General features: G+C 40.0%; 1 protein-coding gene across 3 annotated transcripts in view; it reads left to right on the top strand.

Moving 5' to 3' along the window:
- Positions 1 to 376: 376 nt before the first annotated feature.
- The window catches only part of SELENOI (selenoprotein I), a 56,410-nt gene continuing 33,377 nt past the window's right edge, over positions 377 to 23,409 (top strand). For 2 of the 3 annotated variants that reach the window (XM_039549801.1, XM_039549799.1), the window contains exons 1-4: positions 377 to 510; positions 13,676 to 13,744; positions 18,940 to 19,048; positions 21,134 to 21,208. In XM_039549801.1, coding sequence (XP_039405735.1) covers positions 454 to 510; positions 13,676 to 13,744; positions 18,940 to 19,048; positions 21,134 to 21,208 — 310 coding nt within the window. In that variant the 5' untranslated portion in view covers positions 377 to 453. Of the gene's footprint in view, positions 511 to 3,788; positions 3,889 to 13,675; positions 13,745 to 18,939; positions 19,049 to 21,133; positions 21,209 to 23,409 lie in introns of all 3 variants that reach the window. The other variant, XM_039549800.1, reaches the window with a different exon arrangement.

Here is a 23,409-nt window from a genome sequence, read left to right as displayed (position 1 = left end):
TTCGTATTTGTTACTCAGCCTTGTTCTGTATAGCGACTTCACGGGCACATCACGACTTCATGAGACTTTACATCGCGCACGCTGTAAATACGGCACCTTTAACAGATACGTAGCCAGAAAAACAGTTCGGAGGTGGTTCTGCGACGTGCCTTGGCTGTGCCCAGCCGAATACCGTGAGGTCATCGCGGGTGTGTAACACACGCTGTTGGCAGGCGGGCCCCGGGATGGTCCCGGGGCCGCGGGGGAACGCCTGCTCCCACGGGAGCCGCCCGGACCCAGCCCCGCGGGCACCCCCGGCGCGGATGCCCGGAGCCGGGGGCAGGTCCAGCCCGCGGGGCGCGGCCGCGGAGCCGCCCTCCGCCCGCCCCCGGCCCCGCCGCCTCCCTCACCCATCCTCCCGTCCCCGCCGTCCCTCCGTGCCTCGCTGCCAGCGCGGCGCGGCGCAGGACGGCGATGTGGCGGTGGCGGTATGTGAGCGGCCGGCAGCTGCACGGCTTCCGACACTACAAGGTAAGGGCAGCCCCGGCGCCGGGAGGGAGGGCGGCGGACGGTCCTCCCCGTGTCGCGTCTCTGGGCTCCGGAGCGCTGCGCTCGGGGCGGCTGGATCCCAGCCCAGCCCCGCTGTGCTTGCGGCCCCGGCCGGCCGGGCCATCCCTCCGCCGCCGCGGAGGGTCCGCAGGGCTCTACCTGTGCCCGCAGGGGGGATGTCCCGCACCTCCACCTGTGCCCGCCCGCACCTGGCCTGGGCTCGGCTCTGATCGAGTGCGTGCCCTGGGCAGGAGCTGGGCGTTCGCGGGGCGGCAGGTCTCGGTGGAGACAGAGTGAACTGGGTTTTGAGTGAGCATCAACGTCTAGAAAAGCTCTGCCCGTTTTAGAGCAGCGTGGTTTTGGAGGTATCCGGTGTTTCTCTAAGAAATCATGCATTGATGCTGTTTGTCTGGCTCTCTGCAAAGCCTTTGGACACAGGAATGCTCTGGCATTGATAAATAAATAAGAAAGCCAAGGGGAAAAAAAAGAAAAACTTACTTTAAATAATTTGAACTAAACCTTGTGTTTGCAAATAACCAGCATGCAGAATCCAAATAAATGGGTGAATCTTTAGATATTTGGATTTACCAGTGTTATGTCACAGACTTAAGAGTTAGAGGGGATGCAGTACAGGGAATTATCCAGGTTTGCTTTAGTTGAGGGGCAGGTGTCTGAGATGGGCCATGCCACCCTGTTCACACACCCTCACCCTATTCCCTGTGAAAAGCATGGGGGGCATGCCGGCTTCTACCAACCTTTTATTTTCTGTTATGTTCAGTTTCCCAGAGCAGCCCCTACACCATGCTCCCCAAGATTCCTGCCTTCTTGCTCTTAACATGTGCCTTCCCAGGCTGGGCTCCAACCAGGGTGCTCAGCTTTTCCTGGTTCCTATCAAGCTCTTCCCTTCCCAGGGCCAGCAGCTCTGCCTGTTCACGTCAGCAGGAATGAAGGTGGAGGAACTGTGGCTTTGAGAGTGTTCTCCATGTTGCTTACTAGGAACTCGTTTTGCACAGCAGCTCATTAAAATGTACCAACCTGTTTGTGTGTCTCCAATGTGAGTGGGATAAAACATTCTGCGAGCTGCTTCTGGCCACTGGGCGTGAGCTGCACAGGTCTGTGCTTGAATGGTGAAGCCGCAGTCTTGCCTGAGATCCGGAGGAGGAAAAATAAAAAGCTATTTTTAGCATAAACGGACATTGTTATTTAAGTAACTTTCCTAAATTATTTGAGTTCATAGTAGAAATACAAGGAACGCTTGTATTACATTCTTTCTTATCACTTGAATGAAAATAGCTTCAAACAAGTGCAGATGCGAAGAATCAAAACAACATTCTTTTGAAAACTTGTAATCGTTGTGCCAAACTTAAGATTTACAGGGGAAAAGACTACCAAAAGACATTTTATTTGAGTCTATTGCTTTCTTGGCAGCATTGCAAAAAGACCTATGTAGGGTGATTTTCTTAACTCTAAGAATCAGCCAATGCTCTTGAGAAGTTATCTGTTCATCTGTGTTCTGAAAAAAATGCTGGTAAGTGCAGGGTTTAGAAAGATGAAATCAAATAGTTTTCTGTTATCTGAGGTGACTTGGGACTGGGATATCTTGGAAATAAATAAATCCAAATGGCACAGGTTACGCACAGAGAAGTACAGCTACATGAGGTTGGTGCTGCTGAGCTGGTTGGGTATCTGCACCATTTTCCTGGTGCTCCAGGTTGTAGGAGGACCTGGCCGGTGATGGCAGCTCTGCCTATTACTAAATGCTGCTCGCAGTGGATTAAAGTACTCCAAAAATACAAAAAGGGTACAGCAAGGAGACACTAATCACTACCACAGTCTCTTGTCCCTCACCCTCCCATACCTTGGGCTGCTGCCATCACCAAAGCTTTGCTCTCACCACCTCCCAGGCCTGAGACGTGATCTTCAACCTCCTGTTGCCCTCTGGCTGCCATCTCCTCCCTTTCGGCCTAGGGCCTTACTGCCTCCTGCTCCTCCAGCTTCCCAGCCCCTCTGAGGAGATTGCTGCTTCCTTTGCTGCCTACTCAGCAGGCACTAAACTCTGATCGCTGTGCCCAGCACGCAAGGGTTACTTCTTCTTACAACCTCCTGGCTATTTCTGTACTGTGTTTCCTGGTGAACCCAGCTCTGTGGTACTGTGGAGGGATACATGAGTTGGCCCTGTGAAGAACCAGGTCATCTCTGAAAGTATTTGTGAGCATACATTCAATATTGAGCTGAAACAATGTATTGCATCTGGACTTGAAGCATGCATAAAATCTTTAGGTTTAGTGGCATCCATCTCTCTGTTGTATGTCACACTGCAGCATTGTATTTGTAGTAGTGTCAGTGGCTTAATATACTCCATACTTTGCACAATTTATCTTCTGAGCGTAACACAGCTTAAAAAAAAATAATTTGTGTAATCAACTCCTTTTGTAAAGGTAAATTTGGCCTGAGAAAAATGCTGTGCAATTTTCAAAATTTTCGCACAGCTGAATGCATTTCTCTACCATGAATGCTCCACTTGTATGTCTCAGGCACTGTCTGTCTCCTGTTTGCCGTTGGAGGAGGGCCTTGAGAACAAAACCAGCACAGTTCTTTGCAAAGGGAATGGCAGAGCTCTACTGAATACAAAGACTTCAGCACCCTTTAGCATGTTAGGTCCATGTATATTATAGGCTTTTGAAGCAAGTTTTCTCCAATTACCAAGCTTTGGCTTACATCACAGAGTGATCTCAAAGCACAAAAATGCATTCCCTTAGGATGAACCTAAACCAGCTGTACTGGGAACAAACACACAAGTATACTCAATACATTCAGTCCATAGTATTATAATGGAACCAGTTTAATGTGATACCTTCTGAAATCCTTATAGCACTGACATTGGCTCCTCAGGGCTAGCTATTTCACTTTACAAATCTGTTCCCATTGATTCTCTGTGTTAATGAGGCTTTAGCTATTCAGTTTTCCTTTTTCTGCTCAAAACCACACTGAGAACAGGTGGAGGTGTGATGATGAGACCATTCAGACACAACCCAGAGTATTGCTGCTGTGATATTTCTGCCATCTTCTTGCCTGTGGGGCAGGTGCTGATTCCAGGACGGTTGCATGCTCAGGTGATCTGCTACAACTGTATCGCAGAAGATTCTCATCCCTGGTTTGTGTGCTATTCCTTAGGACATGGAGCAACACAGCTAAAAAGCTACAACCAACTGAAATTGCAGGGTTTGGACCATGTTGTTCTTACGTTTGTATTTTATCAGCGTTTTGCAGTTCTACAAGAGCACCCGTGGAACTACACTGCTACCTTTTTTTCTGCCTGCTTGGGTTTCTGTTGGAGACAAGCTGTTCTGCAACAACCAGGTGATGAGTACAGATAAAAACAAGATTTGGTTCTTTATTTTTATCCTTCTCACCAGAATGCAGTAATGTCAGTGGTGAGCTCATGTTGCCATTGCCTCTTCTCATCCCTTCATTCTTAGGATTTCCCTTGCATATTTGCCTTGAGTCACCTTTTTTTACAGTACCTGTGCACAGATGTTTTTCAGGCCAGAAAACTTTGATGCTTTATCCTGTTTCAGAATAAAAGAGATCTAAGAACAAACTATAGAGGCTTGACTCAAACAACAGGCCTTGGAAAAGATTATTTAAAAAATCAGATACAACATTAAAAATTAACATCTGAGGTTCCACATTTTAATCTTGTTTCGTCCACACTGTTTCTATCCTCTAAGCCATATTTTTAGCAGGTAACTCTGTGTTAGGAGGGGAGAGTAAATGAGTTATAAGTTGTTTCATTTAAGTGAGGCATCTGCTACTGTCCCATGTTCTCATAAGTAAAGTAAATAGAAGTAACTACGATGAAATCATTGGAAAATGGAACCATTTTAAAGAGTTAAAAATGTTTCTTTTAAGAGAATGGAAGCATCTTTAAAGAGAATGGAAACATTTAAAGTTCTCTGTCAAAGCAGGAGGTTCTGTCAAGTGGGATTCTACCTACAGAGCTGTGTCTCTGTCCATTGCTGTTTGATACTTTCATTAAGTAACAGAAGGGAGAATATTGTAAAATCTTCTCTATACTAAGCATTTTGAAGAATGGGCTTATGATTTAAAATATACTTGCAAAGGGGATATAATGGCCAGAAATCAATGTGAAGAAATTCGGTAAACAAGGTACAGCACTTAGGGGAAAGAAAATCAGCATTTCGAACATAAAATAAGAGACAACAGACTGCAGGAAAGATACAGGGGATCAGAGTGTCAACAGCATTGTGGCTGTTACAATGAAGAGAAAAAAGTTCTTAAGTTGGAAGTGTCATAAATATGTCAAAGGGTTACATTTACTCCTGTAGCTGATGTACTGATCAGGTATCAGCTGGAATAATGTGTCCTGCCTTCTTTGGCCCACAGTTTGCCATCCTCAGAATGGCATTGTGAATACTAAGAGGCTTAGAAAAGATGAGCTGTGTGAAACAGTCTGAGCAAAGTGGGAGTAAGAGCCTAGCAGCCAGTTGGTCTTCATGAGTGCCCTTTTAAAGAAAGACAATACATGAGCTTCGGCTGCACAAAGAGAAATTTAAGGTCTGCTATGTCAGTCTTGTGTTGATAAGGCCTGCTGGAACAGGTGCTAAAGGGGATTGGGCAATCATTTTATCAGTCTTAAGAAATGGCTTGATTTCTCTGAGACAAGATCAACAATCTAGTGTTGAGTATTAATAAACCGTTGCTGACACCTTTTTAGGAAAGTTTTGGATAATGTATTCTCTTCTAGTGTGCTGACATGGTTGTTTCTTGCAAGCAATGGGGTCATTACCTCATGGAAACTTGATCTGCATCCTTAATGTATACTGAACGTGATCCTGCATTAGGTGAACGCGCTGGGCTAGGGTCTCTCAAATTACATCCCAGCCCTCATTTTGGAGGGTTAGAGAAACAAGATCAGATGTATGATGCTCACATTTCAAGGTCTGACTCTTTCTCTTATACTGGCTTATACCAGAAGAGCAAAGTGTGTTGAGTATAAGCTAGTGAATTACTGTCTGGAAGTTTAGGATCCACCCAGAAACAAGACTGGATTTCTGTGGAGTCTATGCTTTTCCAAGGCTACAAGTGTAACTATGAGATTTAGAAAAATCGTGGGTTCTGCTCACCTTACTTGAACAGTAGTTTTGCTTTCAACTCTTGTAACACAAGGAGTTTAAAAGATTTTGAAAATATAGGATAAGAGAGTTTCATTTGCATGCTTATCTGGAACTTCTTTGGAGACATTCAGTAGTGCTCATGCAATAATGCTCATTGCACATGGACAATGTTATGTATGTTGAGTACTTTTGTTACATGTTTATTATATTGTGTTTTTCCACGTAGCATTTTCAGGTTTTTTCACTAATATTGCATTCCAAATATTATCTGAAAGCAGTTATCAGTTGTGTGTGCTGTAGTTAGATTTTTCAAACCACTGCAATTTAATAAAGTCCTTGAATATTTGAGGCAGGAAAAACTAATGTCATCTGGCTTCAATAAAACCGTGACTCAACAGCCCACTGTTCTACAAATAAAATCTTGCAGTCCTCTTCATGTTACTTTGATGGATTGGAAGACTGGGGTTGTAATTAAATGTTGTTGAATAGTAAGTGAAATAAACCAAACCATTACTCTTACATTATCTGTCACTGCGTTCATGTGTCTCATGTGTCAAAGAGCCACAGTCCAACTGAATATGTAATTCTGAAAGACAATCTTTATGCACACATTACCTCTTTTTCCTCATCCTGTTGTAATTGTAGCTGACATAATGTAGCATTTCAAGATTTCTGTAATCATTATCTTCCTTCTACGTATCATATGCTAATAAACCAAGAACTTAATGAAATCACGTCACTGAGATGCTGCAGTTGATATCACTTGCCGCAGGACTTTTTTCCCAATCATGGGAAATTGTACATGGTTTTGAGTGCAATATTATGCCCGTGAATTTATAAAGGTTCATTAGATCACTTTTAGGACAAATATGCTCAATATAAAGAGTTGTGTGCCATGTTGAATCTCATAAAAGTGCAGATACCAACTGCATAATCTCATTTTATTGCTTTATCAAGAGATGTTAGTGTTCTGAAGTGCTTATTGGATTTTTATGTGTAGAATATGCATGTGATGCCTTGTGGGGCTACCTAAAAACAGAGGCTAGACAAAATTAAGAGGATGAAAGCACGTATTTATTGAAGGGCCTTCAATAAATGTACACTATGGGTACAGAGCCCTAGGGCTACACCCAAAATGGACGACGGGTTTTTCACACTTTTATAAGTTTGGTCCATTTGCATATCAGGGTTAATTCTCCAATTACAATTTCAGGTAATGATGTCATTACCCCAAGTTTGTTCCCCCTTTTTAGAGGCTTTGTTTACATATTTCAGGGCCTGGGACAACAAGGTGTCCTTGAAGTCCAAGCCTAGAGAGGATTTGTTATGTCTAACCAGAATGGGAGAACAGTAGCTAACAGGCTATGTGGAGTTTTAGAGTTACACACTAAAGCAGTACAGGATCTGGAAAGTATAAAAGCCAAAATCCTAAGGCATCACATGTATACATATGTATTTTTGTTTATTCATCTGTGTTTTAATAGAAGACTAATTGCAAAGATATATCTGTGATTTGGTTGCGGATTGTTTGCTATAAATCTAGGGGAACCCTTCTTCTAAGGGTTGTTTTATAGAGAGAGGAATCTTTCTGTGAAGTATTCCCTCTCTTGTGCATCAGGATATTAGATAACACAAGGGTTTAGTGTATGTGCTACAGAACCCCTGTTTAGCATCTCTTGTGAAAACTACAACACACTTTTAACCTGTCTTTCCTTTGGGCCTGGAGTGGTTTCTTTGGGTTCCCCAGGGCCTTAGGTGCACACTCTGGCAGAGCTCCAGCTGGATAGGTACTTGGTCTACTGTTTGATCTTTAAAGGGCACATACATGTTTGTACACACACAGAAATAGGTGTAGCACAAAATCCTTCTGTTGTTTCCTTTTACCAAGTGTAGAAGACCAGTCTGCACAAAAAACCCCCATAGAAATCAACTTTCTTGCTATGTTAGAGCTTCTTTGAATAGCGAGTTAAGGATCAGTTGTGTAGTTCCTTGAGAGTGTGCAGGTTTTGGTTTTTGCAGGATTTATATTTTTACCAATCTGGGCCAGCCTCTTTGTCCCTTTACAGCAGCACACATGTAGCTGTCTTCTATTATCCCTTGCTCAATATTTAATCATGTTTCTATGTTATTTTTAATTATTTTGGCTTTGTTGTTAAGTGCTTGAACATGTCCCACTGAACAAAGTCTTTTCCTGAAGACAAATTAGGCAGCATCCTTAATATAACTACTACTAGTTGAAAAATGGTTGCTGACTTCCAGTCCCACTGGCTGTCCACCTCTCTCTGGTCTGTATAAAGCACTTGGTTTTGAGCTCCTGGCTGAGCCTACATTGAGAAGGAGGAGACCTGCTGAGGTCCCTTCTGACCTGAATGATCCTGTGATCCGAACCCATGGTTCTGTGATCCTAAGGCAATGACACTGCTCTGCAGGCAAGGGGATGTGCCACTTGCAGGCATGAGTCCCTAAGAGTAGCCTGTCCTGAACCACAGCTCTTATGTGCCCATGACCTCATGGACATGGGTCCATACCTACTTCATTAAGGGAAAGGATGTGGCCTGTGACTCAACATGTGTGTCAGGATTCCTGAAAATGAGGAGGTGAGTGATAAATATACCTATGCAACAAAACATCCCCAGGACAGTAGTTTGTGTAATAACACCTTCCTGATGACTTAGTAATACCAACCACAATTGTTGAATTGCACAAACCATGACATTCTAGTATTTACTAGGAATAGTATCAGGTGGAAGGAAAATCTAATTATATTTCCTATCTGTAGGGTGCACAGGCTAATGGAACTGAAGGGGGCAAAGTGGGAGGGGAGAGAAGAGTTCAGGAGCCAAACTTGTACAGCCTCTTCCTTCACAGTGCAGCTGCACCAAGCCCTAGTACAGGCTTATAACTCCTGGACTTAGATATTGGTGACCTTATATATATATATATATGGGTGGGGAGAAATGCAGGATAGTCCAAACTATCTCCTACTGTTTAAGCAGTAGGAGATAGAAAATCCAAGCCATTAGTTATGAATAATTAACTAACTGATGATATAATGTAAAACAATTCTATTGTTAGAAATAACGGGACTGGGTTTTGGAATACATGAACACTTAAACTGCTGAACACATTTGGCATCCACTGTGTTGTGGAGCTCTGTTGTTTATAGCATGCTTCTCTTTCTTTCCTTTGTGAAGTTTTGTTAAAATCCAATATTGTGTCCCATAACAACTACAAACCTGTAAAAAACATATATGAAGTAGAATTAAACTCCACATGTTTAATGTAGTCTAGGAATTGGAAAGATTGATGGAAAATTGTTACCAGATGTGCCAGTATTTCAGTATTTTCTTTAATTTTTGTCTGGTTCCTGAAGTGTAATGTATCACGGAAGCCAATTTCATGTTGCATAAGACATTGCCCAGAAGGGTGATTTCCCACTGAGCTCTCTTAAATAGCGACTGGTTCATGCCCTGGATTGGGAGGGTCATTTTGCAGCTTTCAAAACCACAAGAAAACCTCATCTTGTGCAAAAGAGAGTCCATTGTCATGCCTCCCATCCCCTTGTCTGTCATTTACAAAACACAGGTGTGGTGAATGTAAATGACTGAATGGCACAATATGGTGCTACCTGGGACAAGATGATTTAAGTACAGGAAAGGAATAGTCTGTTAGTATAAAGAGCAGCTGGAGTTGAAATAATTATGTAATGTAGTTATGCAACTACATTTCTTGCAGCTTGCTTTCTCTCCTGACTTTGAAGTTTATGTAGACATGTTTTATATTTTTCTCTTCATTGTAGTCATTCCAAAATTTTATTCTTGTGATGCCTCCACAATGCAAAGCTGGAGAGGGCTAGGCAGTCCAGTGAAGATCCAGTGTCTGCTCTCACTAATGGTTAGCTCACTCCTTGTTTGGGTTTTGTTTGTTTGTTTGTTTATTCTCTCTAAAGTCTCCCCAAGGCAATAGCCGGGCTTTGGTTTGGAAGTAGTCTGTTCTGGAGACAGTGCACATCATTTTTTTGGTTTCACCATCCTTCAGCACTCTGCCAACATGGGCTTTTGGTTTTCTGAACATGCACAGCAGACAGGGCTTGCTTTCGTGCTCTGAAAGTGCCATATTGCTGGGTTACAGTGTAGTCTCCAGATTGTTTCAAATACTTTGAACTTAAACATACTGAATGCTAATGATGTGTTGGGTGTGTGGGGCCAGATGATGAGGCCCAACACCCCTCTAGCAGATGCTGTGCCGTGTGGATGTGACCAGTTTGCAATAATGGGAAGTATTTCTAAGCTGTGTGGATGTGAGCCAGAGGTACCATTTGTCTTGTATTTAGCAGAGCAGACCTTGATCACTGTGAGGGCTTTTGCCCTTCGGTGTTTGGCTCTACTCTGTCACTGCAGAACCATTGTCTTTCTTCTGTGTAGCCAAACCTTTGCTTTTGCTCATTTTTCTTTCTTTTGTTTTTCTGCTACTTTTTTAAACTGTTTATCCCTTTCTCCCTCCTCCTCTTTAATCTTGTTTCCTTCCCCCTTAACACAGGTGACCAGCACAAACTTGATGCTGTGCTGGATCCCCTAGGTGGAAATTAAGATGCAGGAACACAAAGTAAAAGCGCATCTCATGTGTGCTGCAGAGTCACCATGTATGTGTGTACATGTTGGGTGTCTGTATTCTACTTTCCAGCTCTGCTAGAAGCCATTAACACTGAGAGAGAAAGCAGATGGCTTTCAAGGAGATATCAGCAATTAAATAAAACCAGAAGAAGCATTTTTAATTTGGGAGTAAGATGGAGTCAACGCCATTTTTCCTATTCCCCCACTGCTGCTGTTTCCTCCCAACTGTTACAACTTCTTTTAAAAATAATTGAGAGAAGCTTTCTGATTATTCCAAGCCCTTCTTCTTTGTATAAGGGCGATCAATCCCTTTCCCAGGGCAGAAAGTGTTTGCAGGGAAGTGCTTAGTACTTGTATGAGTCTTGCACTTAAAAACCTCCAACAGGCTTATCCTCTCCACTTCTGTCTTTTAGTGTAAGTGCCCTGAAAATGACAGAATTACACAATAGCAAATGGCAGTGCTTTTTTTTACGTCAGGTTCAGTGACTCTTGCATTCATGTTCATTGATCGTAATGTGAGCATGTTACTCAGTACTTTACTTTTCTGAGCAGCCATGAACATTAAACTCCTGAGGATTTCAGTGCCTTGAGGTTAGTAGCTTCTTGGGAGCAGAACAAAGCAGAGGATTAAACTGTATGGCAGACTTTATTTGTCAAGTTTTATTTTTTGCCATGACTGAAAACTGTTTTTCCATGGGTGTTTTCTTTGGTCTAGCTAAAATAAATTATTGTTGAGGGAAGAGCAAATTTCCATTCTTCTGCACATCTGCTGAATGTTCCTTCCCCACCCAGAGGACCATGGTTCAGCCACAGACATAGAAATCAACAGGATGAAGTGTGGTGGGTCTTGAAATGTCTTTAGGTGACAAAAGCTGGCTGTAATTCTATTTTTTTTTTTTCCCCAATTATGTCTGTTTTGATTTTTGATGCTTGACTTTGGAAACTGTGTCTCATGTTTGTGTCTATTATGTAGAGATATGCTGGAAAGCTACATAATCTCTCATATTTTCCATTTAAGAAAATATAAAAATTACATAATACCTATATAGTCTCTTATATTTTCTCTGTAAGAAAACAATTTCAAAGAAATGAGACTGGTTTTCCTTTTTGTCCTTCTAAGAGAAAGCAATAGTTCTGAACAGCCAGTGAATATGTTGCGTAGAAAGCCTTGTTTCACTGTTGTTGTTTAACTATAATTTTCTGCTTTTATTCATGACTTTGACTTGGGGGTGAGGGAAGAAAGAGAATGCCAAAGCAGAAGCAAGGGTAAAACTCACTTGTTTTGACCTTTGCACATTCTTATCCAGGTATGACTGAATGCTGGTCAGCAAATTGTCCCATATCTCACATGGTCTTTGAATACCAGCTGGGGTAAGGAAATGGGCAGGAGCCACAGTGAAACTTTGGGCAGACTCCTGATTACCTGGAACCTCAGAAGTGCTAATGGATGCTTTGAATTTTCTTCATTTTCAGAGGATTTCCATCGTTCTCATGTGAATTAAGTACTAGCTGACTGGTCCATTGGCATAGGTATTATATGGCTTGGTATTACTGTTAATTTTGGAACAAATCTAAGCAAAGCCCACAGGTTTGGGTAATTCACATGCAAGCTGAACTATCAAAAGATCAAACAGTTGTAATAATCAATGTTTGAAAGATAGATGCAGCATCTGGACCTGCAAATACATACAGAATAATGAAAAATTTAGTTTTACCTGCGTATTCATTTTTTTCTGAGGTAGTGTATTTAAGAATCCTAATATATATTCTGATGGAAAATCTGTTGATGACAAATTTGCATTGGGTTTTAAGTAATATGGGTGGCAGTAGCAGAGAAAAATTACATATAATGTGAATACTAATACTTCCAGTATTTTTAGAAAAATAAAAATCAATGATATACACTTCATTAAACTGTACATTTTATTCCCTTCAGAAATTTAGGCAGCCTGGTCTGACCAGTTGCTGCTAGGTTATTTTTTTATATTTGTCAGTATGTATTTACAGTGTATAGCTGTGTTATAATAATTTTATGAGATGCTATGTTTATGATCTGTGATTTAAGCTTGAACACATAAAATTACTACGTGAACGCTTTGTTTTGTCCAGAAGGTAATTAAAACATATCCTTTGTATTCAGATAGGAAAAGAGACTGTATGGAAGAGTTCCTAAGTATTTCATTTGTAGGTACCTGAGTTTAAGACAAGTGCCTAGGTTACTTTAATAATTAATGACTTGAAAAAGGTATTTCCAGAGTGCAGTCTCCTCCAAAGAGTACTTGGCTAAGAGAGGTCAATAAATTAACTATATATACGGAGAGACGATTAACTGTTAGCTGAAGTTATGTGAAAGGACAGACTCTTTGTCATCAGCTCTTCTGCGAGTGAACAACTTTGTCAAACTGTGGTCTAACACATCCCTATGTTACTGCCATTGTCTGCACACAATGTTTGGATAGTGCTATATATAGATATATCTGAATCTGTGTGTCATATGCATCATCCTAACATCATTAAGACATATATGCACTTTCAAAGTCCAAGAATTTCTGAAATAATTACATGTACCATCCCAATGATGGATAACCTCTTCCAATGCCTACCTGCCAGGGCTCAAGTATGTGGTTTTGAGTGATATTATCAGTTAATATTGTTCTTCCTCAGATTATTCTCTGTTCTGCAGTCTCAAGGCAGGATAAAACTTGATACCGTCCTCTGCAGAAAAAGCAGACAACAGCAATTCAGGGTGGCCTTGGATTTCTGAAATATTTTGTTTGCAAAAGATACAGATATGTACTCACTGGAATTTATAAGACACACATATTTACATATATTTTAAGTCTATCCAATAGAGAAATTTTATTGTGATAATGAACTGTGCTATTTTAGAGCTCATTTTTATAATAACATTGCCTTGCATGAATTAGCATAGTGCAAATGCAACTGTGTTACTATGACAAAAGCTGTGTATCTCTGCAAGATAATATTCCACCTACGAACACATTCCATATTTACTATCTATCTTACATACTAGCAATGAACTGGTGCTCAGACTGTGCATTACTGGTAGTGCAAATAAAGGTGTTAAATCCAAAATATGGTAAAAATGCAGAATCTTAGAGGGTTGTAAAATTAACAAGAATTTAAAAGTAAATTGTGACTGCAGAGCTGTTTGCCATTTCACAAGCCTAAACCCTTGTGTTAATACATGGAGTTGCTAACAAGGTAATGGTAAATTAGGCCAGTGCTTTTAAATTAAATAAAACCCGTATGATTCAGAATAAAATAAAATTGCACCAGTCTCACTGAGTGCTCTTAGATGCTGAAAGATACGTAGTGCTGGAAAAATAGCCATTGTTCAGTGCTTTGTTTAACATGCTTGCTTTTTCCCCACAGTACAGTGCTGTGGATACAAATCCTTTATCTGTGTATATTATGCAGCCCATCTGGAATAAAATTATTAAGGTAAGAATTTTATTTAATAAAAACTTGACATGTTAATGTAAGAATTTGTTTTAAATACAGCATGTATTTTCATTTAGAAATACATATTGATTAATAAAGCTGAAATGAAGATATCTGATAAAAGAAAACAAATGTTGCAGGATATATAGCTGTGTTTAAGGTATGTTGTTTTGAGATTATCTTTTTTTAGAAAGAAATGGCTTGTTTCTTTTTTTCTGATTGCTGTAGAAAAGGCATCCATTCCTTTTTTACATCTTTCATTATTACATCTTTCATTAAACAGCTTTGCAGACATGGATGGTTTTACTTCGTACAGATTATTTTTGTGCAGCATATGCTGCCTAACAACAGCGTGGCTTTCTCTCTGTGCTGTGCATATGATTTTATGCAAGCACTGTCTCATTTTCTCCCAAGGGGACTTGCTTGAGGGAGCCAGGCATTCCTCTAAGAAGCTGAAAATGAGAGTGGTTACCATGATCACCATAACGATTGGAAGATGCCATCTTTTGAATGCATTACAATCTGCAGTTTTTAAAAATAAACCACTCACAGTTAGTTATGCTGTTGTTGGCAAAAAAAAAAAAAGCTGTATCTCAAATAAATACGAACTTTTTTGATCTCTAAAGAAGCAATGACTTCTGCATCTGCCTCATTACAGAAAGTGTTTAGATTGGAGTAGAATTGAAAATAAACCTTTGTACAAACAAAAAAGGATGTATGTGGTCAGAGTGCTGTTGGATCTGCCATCTTTGGGTGCTATAATTCAGGTGTTGCTTATTCTTGATATGGTAGGAAAATCATAATCTCTAGTTCATAACCTTAAAGTAATTTAATGAAAAGTGTTTATATGACCCAACTGAAGAATTAAAAAGCAACCTGAACACGGGATGAGAAAAAAGCAATTCGAAGATGTGACACTGAATTCAGTAATTCAATTCAGAGACTTTGCTTTTATTCCCACCATAATATCGAGGAAAACAATGATGCAAAAAAGCCCCTCCAGTACTCTGGCATGGGAGATGAGTAGAAGCTTTACTGTGCACTTGCCCTTTGGTTTAGGAGATGGGTGGGTATTCTTCTGCTAGCACATTGAACGGGGAGTGTTGTCAATGCAAAACTTCCTTTGGAGATAAGTTCTTCTAATGGTTGCAGCATTTTACCACAAGAAAAGCAACATTATTGAATGTCCTCAGGTAGCTTAGGGTGATAGGTCCTATAAAAAATGTGTCCTCTTTAGATTTTTTAAAATCTTATGGAGTTTTAGGTGTGCAGGATTTAGTTCTCTTCTTGCTGGAGGAGAACCCAAACCAGAGCAAAGAACCTAAAACCTATTTCAACAATCTGAGTACAGAACCAAAGACAGAAGTGGGTGCTGTCTGTACTGTGCCATTTGGTTTGGTTTGAATCCTGAAGATACAACAATGAATGTTCTACTTCGCCTTCTGGTGCAGGAGGGTTACAGAATACTTACCAGTGATGTGTCACAAGGATTTGAAGGGAAATTATATTTGTCTCAGCTTTTGTAAAAGTCGTCATTCTAATGTTAAAAGATACTGCCATGTAGAATCAAAGTCCTGCAGAGGAACTGGCAGCACATAGCTGCAGAGGGAAAAGCAGTATGTAACTGAGATTGCAGTAGAGTCTACGTTGCTCCTAGAAATAAAAATGAGAACTGTGAGAGCACCAAAATTACTGGCCACAATATAACTGTTTGTAAAAATATCAGTAGGAATGCAAGTTGCTGTAATGGTTTTGTTCTTGAACAGCGCATTACAATAGGGAGATTGGGATAATTGTTAAAGAATTTTTAAAGAATTTTTTGCATCTAATATGTTCATTCAAAATTGAGCTGTACAATTGTGTATCTTGATGACTTGGAGAAGTTCCTTCACTCTGTTTAGACATCCTGATACATCCATTTTCAGATATGAATCAATTATCTTTTAGTTTCCAAACTGGTGAAAATAAAAATTCCACCTGGACTATTTTGACCAGATTCTAGAGGAATTTTAAAAAAGCAACCTTAAATTCACAAAGCCAAGCAAAAAAAAAAAAAAAAAAAAAAAATCTGTGACAACAATGGCTTGGGATTTGGGTCTTGCCTTTCATATGTCCTAATGGCAACACAATTTTCTCTGTATTCCATAACACAGAATTCATTGAAAGACATGTTACAAGACTTTACCATTCATTGTAAAGTGTATTTTCTATGTTATAAGAAATTAGGAGGAGCTTGACCTTAAAGATCTGTGAATTTGTGAGCTGAAAAAATATTGTCATAACCCAGCTCATTTATCTGTGTGGATGCTGGACAATGAGAGGAAAAGGAAGAAATCCCACTGGAATACACAGGTGTATGCCAGCTTCACTGAAATCAATTACACTCCCCTCTGTTGCATTTATGAACTTTGAATTTATCACTAGAATTGGGCAAGAGTAGAATTTTAGTAGTCTCAGGTGACTTAGTGAAGTTTGAACAGAGCTTTATGTAAATGTGTACTTCACCAGTTATTATACTAATTTATTATACCATTTATTATACTAATAGCTGCTGTATTAAAGCATTTGCTGTTTGTATTAAGGCTTTTAGAATGAGTGGTTGTAGAGCCAGAGAAACAGAAATCAGTTAACACTTTGTGGAACTAAGAGTTTTTTAAAAGGTTCAAGCACACAAGGATTTTGCCAGAGAGCAGATGTGATTCTCTGCATGGCAGCTCCAGTTGTATTAATCATATAGCACATTGATGTATTAGACCTCTACTGTCTGTTAATTAGATAATAAAGATTGCAGCTCATCCTTCTCTAGCATACTAATAAATTCACGCTGTATTTTTGCAAGGTGTGTAAGAAGTTAGTCTTGAACGCCCTGTGATTTTCTAATTATGAAATAGGGTGATGGTAGTGTAATGCCAACCAAAAGGATAAGGGGCATTAAATATAACAAAAGGGATTTTGCAACTGGAATACTTTCCAAATACCTACACAGATTAGGTTCAGTAAGGATCAAAAGAACATGCTTAAGGGTTTAACTACAGGAGAGTCTGTTTTCCTGAGGACAGAACTCCTGTAACTGTTTTTCATGGTGTCTGTTAGCCAAAGGGATTGCAACTATAACAACATCCTTTGAAGGTTTCCTTCTTAAAATACACAGTGTTAGCAAGAAAGTGGGTTAAAATAACTTCTTCATGTTTGCACCATGTAAGCATAAATTATTTCCTGTAATATCTTAATAATGACATTGTGACTGTTTGGAATGATGAGCCTAATTAGAAAGCAGATGTTTGTGGTGCCCCACTTGATTTAACAGTCAACAATTCCTATGAATAGTCCAGGAAAAGGCAATCAGTTTAAAACAATGCATTGGGTGGCATCTGTATATCCATGTAAACATTTCATCCACAGTGTTTTAAAGCACTATTTTGATCTATGATTTAGATTAAAAGAGACAAATCTAGAATTTTTTCAGTGTCTGTGCTTCTTATTCCACATGAGGTCGTAGCCACCAGATAAATCCCCAGCAGGAGATTCATCTTCTGCATCCTCAGGTAGCAAAACTGGGAACTGTGCAGCTCTTGCTGCATGCTGAGCATGCAGTCAGTGTAAGAAAAGGCAACCATGCAGTGAAGGACTCCTCCTTAGATGCTCTCCAAAAGAAACTTCAGGGGGCATTTGCTGTCCCTTTTTTTAGAGGTTTAGATTTGCCCTTTTGAACACTCAGAATGATAGATATGTTACATTTTTAAAATTATGGCTGTAAGCATTCCATGGTGTATTTTAAGCACTATGAGAGCTGACATACAGTGTTTTAAAATTAGTGATAAAGTCCTGCCAATAAGGAAAGTAAATATCAAATATAATAGTTTTCCCAATGTTATTACAGAAAACATCTAAGAAACATAATGGGAAAGTGTTCAGGAATTCTAATCTGATTTTTGGAAGTGCACACTTAGTCTGTACACCATCAGTTGCACAATTTCTCCTGAAAATTATAAATTGCTCTATAGTTGAAAAAGATAATCTAGGTAGGATAGTTAATCATTCTAAGCATTCAGATTTTAAAAGTAAATTTTTCATCTAGTAGTAGGATAGAAGAAATGTAAAGATGTATACAAATTACTATGTATTCATCTAGCTGACTAGTTCAGCTAGCTAGTGCAGAGCTATTAACAAAACATTTGATTTCAAAACTATTGTTAGTATCAGAAATTGGCTTGATTTTCTTTAATATAGTCTTGTAATATTTTATAGTGTTGTAGTAGTTTATAAACATTTTGAGTCCTTAGACACTCCAAATAATTTAATTATAAGTCTCCACTGTTTTTGTGTTTTAAATATATCGATAATGTGTTTGAGAGATGGTAATGGTTGATACTTAGTATTTCTGCAAATGTGTTCTGTCTAAAAATCATGTAGAAAGCTGTGTATGCTATTTCAAAAAATATTCTGGAGAAACCATGTTACTTGGGAAGATTGTTGCCAAAAGGGATTCCTGTCGCAGTGTAAGGAGCATCTTAAAGCCACAGGGAATGAATACCTGAGAATGGTTATTAGGACAAAGAGGTTTAGGTAAAGGCAGAGAGTCCTTTTCAGCACCCTACAAAGTAAAATGAATTAATGGAGTGTTTATAATCGATGAGTAAATAGGCAGACCCTGTCAGAAAGTTACTATCTAGAGAAGAAGGGAGATGCTTGTAACAGGGAAATCTTCTGAATCTAAAAGTGTAATGCACTCAGGGTCTGATTTTGTTGATATTTTGATTAAGAAATTATTCACATACTTTGAAAGAAGAACTTTCCTTGTTAAAGTGTGGGAACAGAGTACTTAAGAAACCTGCCACGTGGATGCTGAATTACCACACTGGGGTGCTGCAGTCTGCTTTCAGTTCTGATACAGCTGATCACAAAAGGCTTTCCTTGTTGGCTGGGTAAATAAGGATAACGTACAACACAGGGAATACAATGTTTTAAAATGTCATTCTTACCTCAGTCACAAAAATCAGGCAAAAGGATTTCATTTGAAAATAAATTTCAGACATTAAAACTGTATTTTAATTTGAAAATGGGGAAATATACACAAATCTGAACATTGCTGATGTCATAAAGGCTTCTTTCCTGATACAAAATATTTCATTAAAATAGGATGTACAATTAGAAATACAATTTTTCTGAATTTTTTTCCCTTTGTTTTTTAACAGATAGTGCCTTTGTGGATTGCTCCCAACCTGTTAACATTCTCTGGATTTGTCATGATTTTATTTAATTATTTTCTATTATCTTTTTATGACTGGGACTACACTGCCTCAGGTAAATTTCTTCACACTGTAATTTTTCAGAATAAATGAACTGCTTATACTTCTGAATGTTACAGGGAGCTATCACACACTTGAATCTTCCACTTACTCCCTTAATGAGGCTCCTATATGTGCATGTAGAAGAATCTACCTCACACATAGCATTATAAATTTAGATCATTTTATTGAAAAATCTTATTTTATTTTCCCCCTAAAATGGGTTTCAGCATATGCTGCTTGAAGTCTCTGATAAGATCTCATTTTATTTAAAGTTCATTCCAGGGTTTAAATACACAGCCAAAATCCACCTGAATATTCTCCATAACATTTTCATTGATTTCACATTTCCTAATACCTAAACTGATGCCTGAATGAGTTCATTTCCCTTTCATTACTCCACACATACACACCCCCTATTCAAGACTACTTCTAGACAGAAGCATAGTTTCTAAATAAATGTCTCTTCAAATTATGACTTTCGAAGTTTGACTCCATGTTTGCTCCTCATTGTAAACTAAGTCAGAAATTTTTTGGATCTGATTGCTCCTGAGTGTAGGACATGTTTGGTTTGGGCTTCTCAGACCAGCTCTTGGAGGCCACAGAAAATAGTAAGAATCTTCCAGGTGATTAATATGTAAAATATATTTAGATAAAAGGCTTTGATTTTCTTTAAACTAGACAATTTAGTGAAGAGAACACTTTTATTTCCTGAAATAACTACATTTAGCTGCCTTTCATTTTTTATGCCTGTGGTTAGCTTCAGGATGTACCCTTTGGTGTGAGCTGTTTGTACATTTATCATAGCAATTCTAGAGGCAGGGATACTTATTAGCAGTTTTGGGTCAAAAGTTACGTTTTGAGGACCAGCTTGTTAAATAGTTGTCTGGCCTCATTCTTAAACACTTGGGGTTTTTTTATCAATGCAGATGATAGTTACTCAGACTGTAATAAAAGAGCATCCAGAACAGATCTTTTCAGTGGGATGATGTTATCTTGACACATTCTCAGCAGATATACGTGGAACTTGAAGACATTTGAAATGGTGATTAAGTCTGTTAGAGTTGAGACCTGTATGAGTAGTTTGCAAGCTCTTCCTCAGTCCACATCAGTACCCATCATTTCTCAATTTCTGGAAAACTTTCATGCAAGCTAAAGAGCATTTTGGGTATCATATATCAATCCTATACCTAGGATCAGAAATAAACGACCTAATTTCCTGCACAGTTGGTTTTCATTCTACAGTTTGCAGATTTGTAGCTAGGAGTCAGGAATTGTTATCGTTTCTTTCAGAATGGTGAGATGAGGCACTGAGAGAAAGGTAGTCAGGGCACTACTTTAGGTGCAGGCATCTCCTGGCATCTTTCATGCAAAGACACACCTCTGTATGCTGGAATTCCCTGTGTTTGGTGCCAAATGACAGAAACCTGAGAGAGCATTGCATTTACAGTTGTTTAGTGTTGATGTAGTATTGGGTGATGTTTAAGTTAAATAGAACCCTCTTTGGAAAAAGGATCGATTTCCTTAAAAGAGCAACAATAACCTTAGGTTAGTGCTATCAGGAGAGCAAGAACAGAACTGGCCTCTGTCCAATTCAGCTATCTCTTCCTTTTTCTCAAGAGGAAAAAAATAAGGGTGGTAATATTTCTGCTAGCCTAAGGACAAAAACTTCCTGTTCAGATCTGTGTGGTAAAAGTGCTGCACAAACCCCAGACTGGCACTGATAATCATGCTTGAAAACTTTTTTTTTCCCCTCTATATAGTCCATGAACATTAACTAATTTTTCAATGGATAGTCTTCCCATGACCTGTGAAAATTTTTGCCTAGTTATTATCATTGTTTTGTGCAATACTAGAGTCATTTCAGGACCAAAACCCTCTGCATTACCTTTTGTCCTTTACGGTGTAAACACATTGAAGCCTGCTCAGTGCTTCTTTGCTAGAGCTCACCGATGCCCGAAGGTCAGACGCCAGCATTGCAATCTGTTTGATGCGGTGGGTTAATCAGTGGCAGCTCGGTTGTATGTATATGTGTATCTTGGGGGATTTCTTTGGTGTTAACCCCTGTTACACTGACTCACTACCCCCCCATTTTTTTCAGGTACCAGTCCTGGACTTGTTCCCACCTGGGTGTGGCTGTTCAGTGCTTTTACCACCTTCTGTGCTTACGCTTTAGGTAATGTACAGTGAAATAATTTGCATGTCTGACATTTTCATGTAATTTTATCTTCAAATTTACTGGTGCTGATTCTGAGATAAAGAGGCATTGTGGCTAAATTACTGATCTCTTTCCAAAACAGCTCTCTTTTTGATTAAAAACAAACAAACAAAAAACCCCCAAGCCACAACACAAGAAAAACCCATTCATAAGACTTAAACACCCCTCCCCCCCAAAAAAGCATATTAAGTAATATATTAGAGGATCTATTACAGTACCTCTTATCCATCTTGAAAGTTCAAATTATTTTAGAGATACAATAGAAATCATTATATAGCAGCAATCTAGTTCCAATCCCCCTGCCGTGGGCAGGGACACCTTCCACTAGATCAGGTTGCTCAGAGCCCCATCCAGCCTGGCCTTGAACACTTCCAGGGATGGAATGTTCCCAACTTCTCCAGGCAACCCAATCCAGTGCCTCACCACCCTCACAGTAAAGGTTTTCTTGCTAATACCTAATCTAACCGTACCTTCTTTCAGTTTAAATCCATTCCCTACGTGCCCTTGGAAGTCCCTCTCCAGCTCTCTTGCAGCTCCCTTTAGGTACTGGAAGGCTGCTCTAAGGTCTCCTTGTAGCTTTCTCTTCTCCATGCTGAACACCTCCAACTCTCTCAGCCTGTCTTCATAGGGGAGTCACTGCTGTTTGGTTTCATAAAAATCTTTGTCCCCTGATGATGACATTCTGAGAAGCTTCCTGACACCAGCATTAGCAGAGGGTGCTTTTAAGATAGGAAAAATAAAGGACAAAGCAGAAAAAGGGAAATTGTTAGGTGTTTCAGTGCTTAAGGTGTGTGTCAGGAGAGATGGTGATGACAGATGTGATGACAGACCTTAGCTTCTTATGGAAATAAGTATCTTTTTTTCCTTTCCTCTTGCTGTTTTTCTCCTATAACACCTACACCTCAATTTCATATTCCATTTTTACTGCTTTATATGGTGCTATGACTGTATTTTTAGGTACATTGCACCTTGCTGTGCAGTGGTATGAAGACATAGACCTGAAATGATGCTGACCTGGGAGTGAGATCCACGTTAGTGTGGCTTTTTCACTTTCTCTTCCAAAGCTCTCTCATTCCAAACTAGTCTTTCCACAACATGGTGCAACAGAGTTATTTTTCTGGGGAGACTCAAGGTAGTATATTTAAAGGGACTGCACAGTTCTGTGTAATAAGGGTCCAGAAAGGCTGGATATATTTAAAGAAGGAAATCTTAAAGGCACAAGAGCAGGCTGTCCCTATGTGCTAAAAGATGAACCATCAGGGAAGAAGACTGGCCTGGCTGAATAGGAAGCTTTCACTGGAACCTGGGGAGAAAAAAAAGAGTTTATGACCCTGGGAAATAGGGGCAGACAACTCAGGAAGGGTACAAGGATGTCATCATGTCTTCTAGAGAGAAAATTAGATTGGTGAAAGCTCAGCTACAGCTCAATGTGGCCATGTTGTGAAAGATAATACAAAGTGGTTTTATAAATACATTAAAAAAAAGAGGGCCAAGGAAAATCTCCATTCTTTATTGGAGGTGGAGGGGAGCATTGTAACCAAAGATGAGGAAAAGGCTGAGGTACTTGATGCCTTCTTTCCCTCAGTCTTCAACAGAAAGACCTGATATCCTCAAGGCAGGTGGCCTGCTGAGTTGGTAGACAGGGACAGGGAGCACACTGACCCCCTGGAACCCAGGAGGGAGCAGTCAGTGCCCTGCTGTGCCCCTTGACACTCACAAGTCTGTGGGGCCGGATGGGATCCACACCAGGGTACTGAGAGAACCGCTGGAAGAGCCAGGCTGCTCCATCATTTATCACCAGTCCTGGTGAGCCAGGGGGGACCCAGAGAACTGGAGGTTGGCCAGTGTGATGCCCACCTGCAGGACGGGTTGGAAGGAGGATCTGGGGAACTGTCAGCCAGACCTCGGTGTCTGGGAAGGTTACGGAACAGATCATCTTTAGTGTCATTATGCAGCACATGCAGGACAACCAGGGGATCAGACCTGTTTAACAGCTTTATCAATGATTTGGATGAGGGGATTGAGTGCACCCTCAGTGAGTTTGCAGATGACACCAAGTTGGGTGGGAGTGTTGATCTGCTGGAGGGCAGGAAGGCTCTGCAGAGGGATCTGGACAGGCTGGATCAGTGGGCTGAGGCCAGTGATAGGAGGTTCAACAA

This window comes from Corvus cornix, chromosome 2 (genome assembly GCF_000738735.6).
Source record: "Corvus cornix cornix isolate S_Up_H32 chromosome 2, ASM73873v5, whole genome shotgun sequence".
Classification (NCBI taxonomy): Eukaryota; Metazoa; Chordata; class Aves; order Passeriformes; family Corvidae; genus Corvus; species Corvus cornix.
This window is presented reverse-complemented; position numbering and strand designations above follow the sequence as displayed.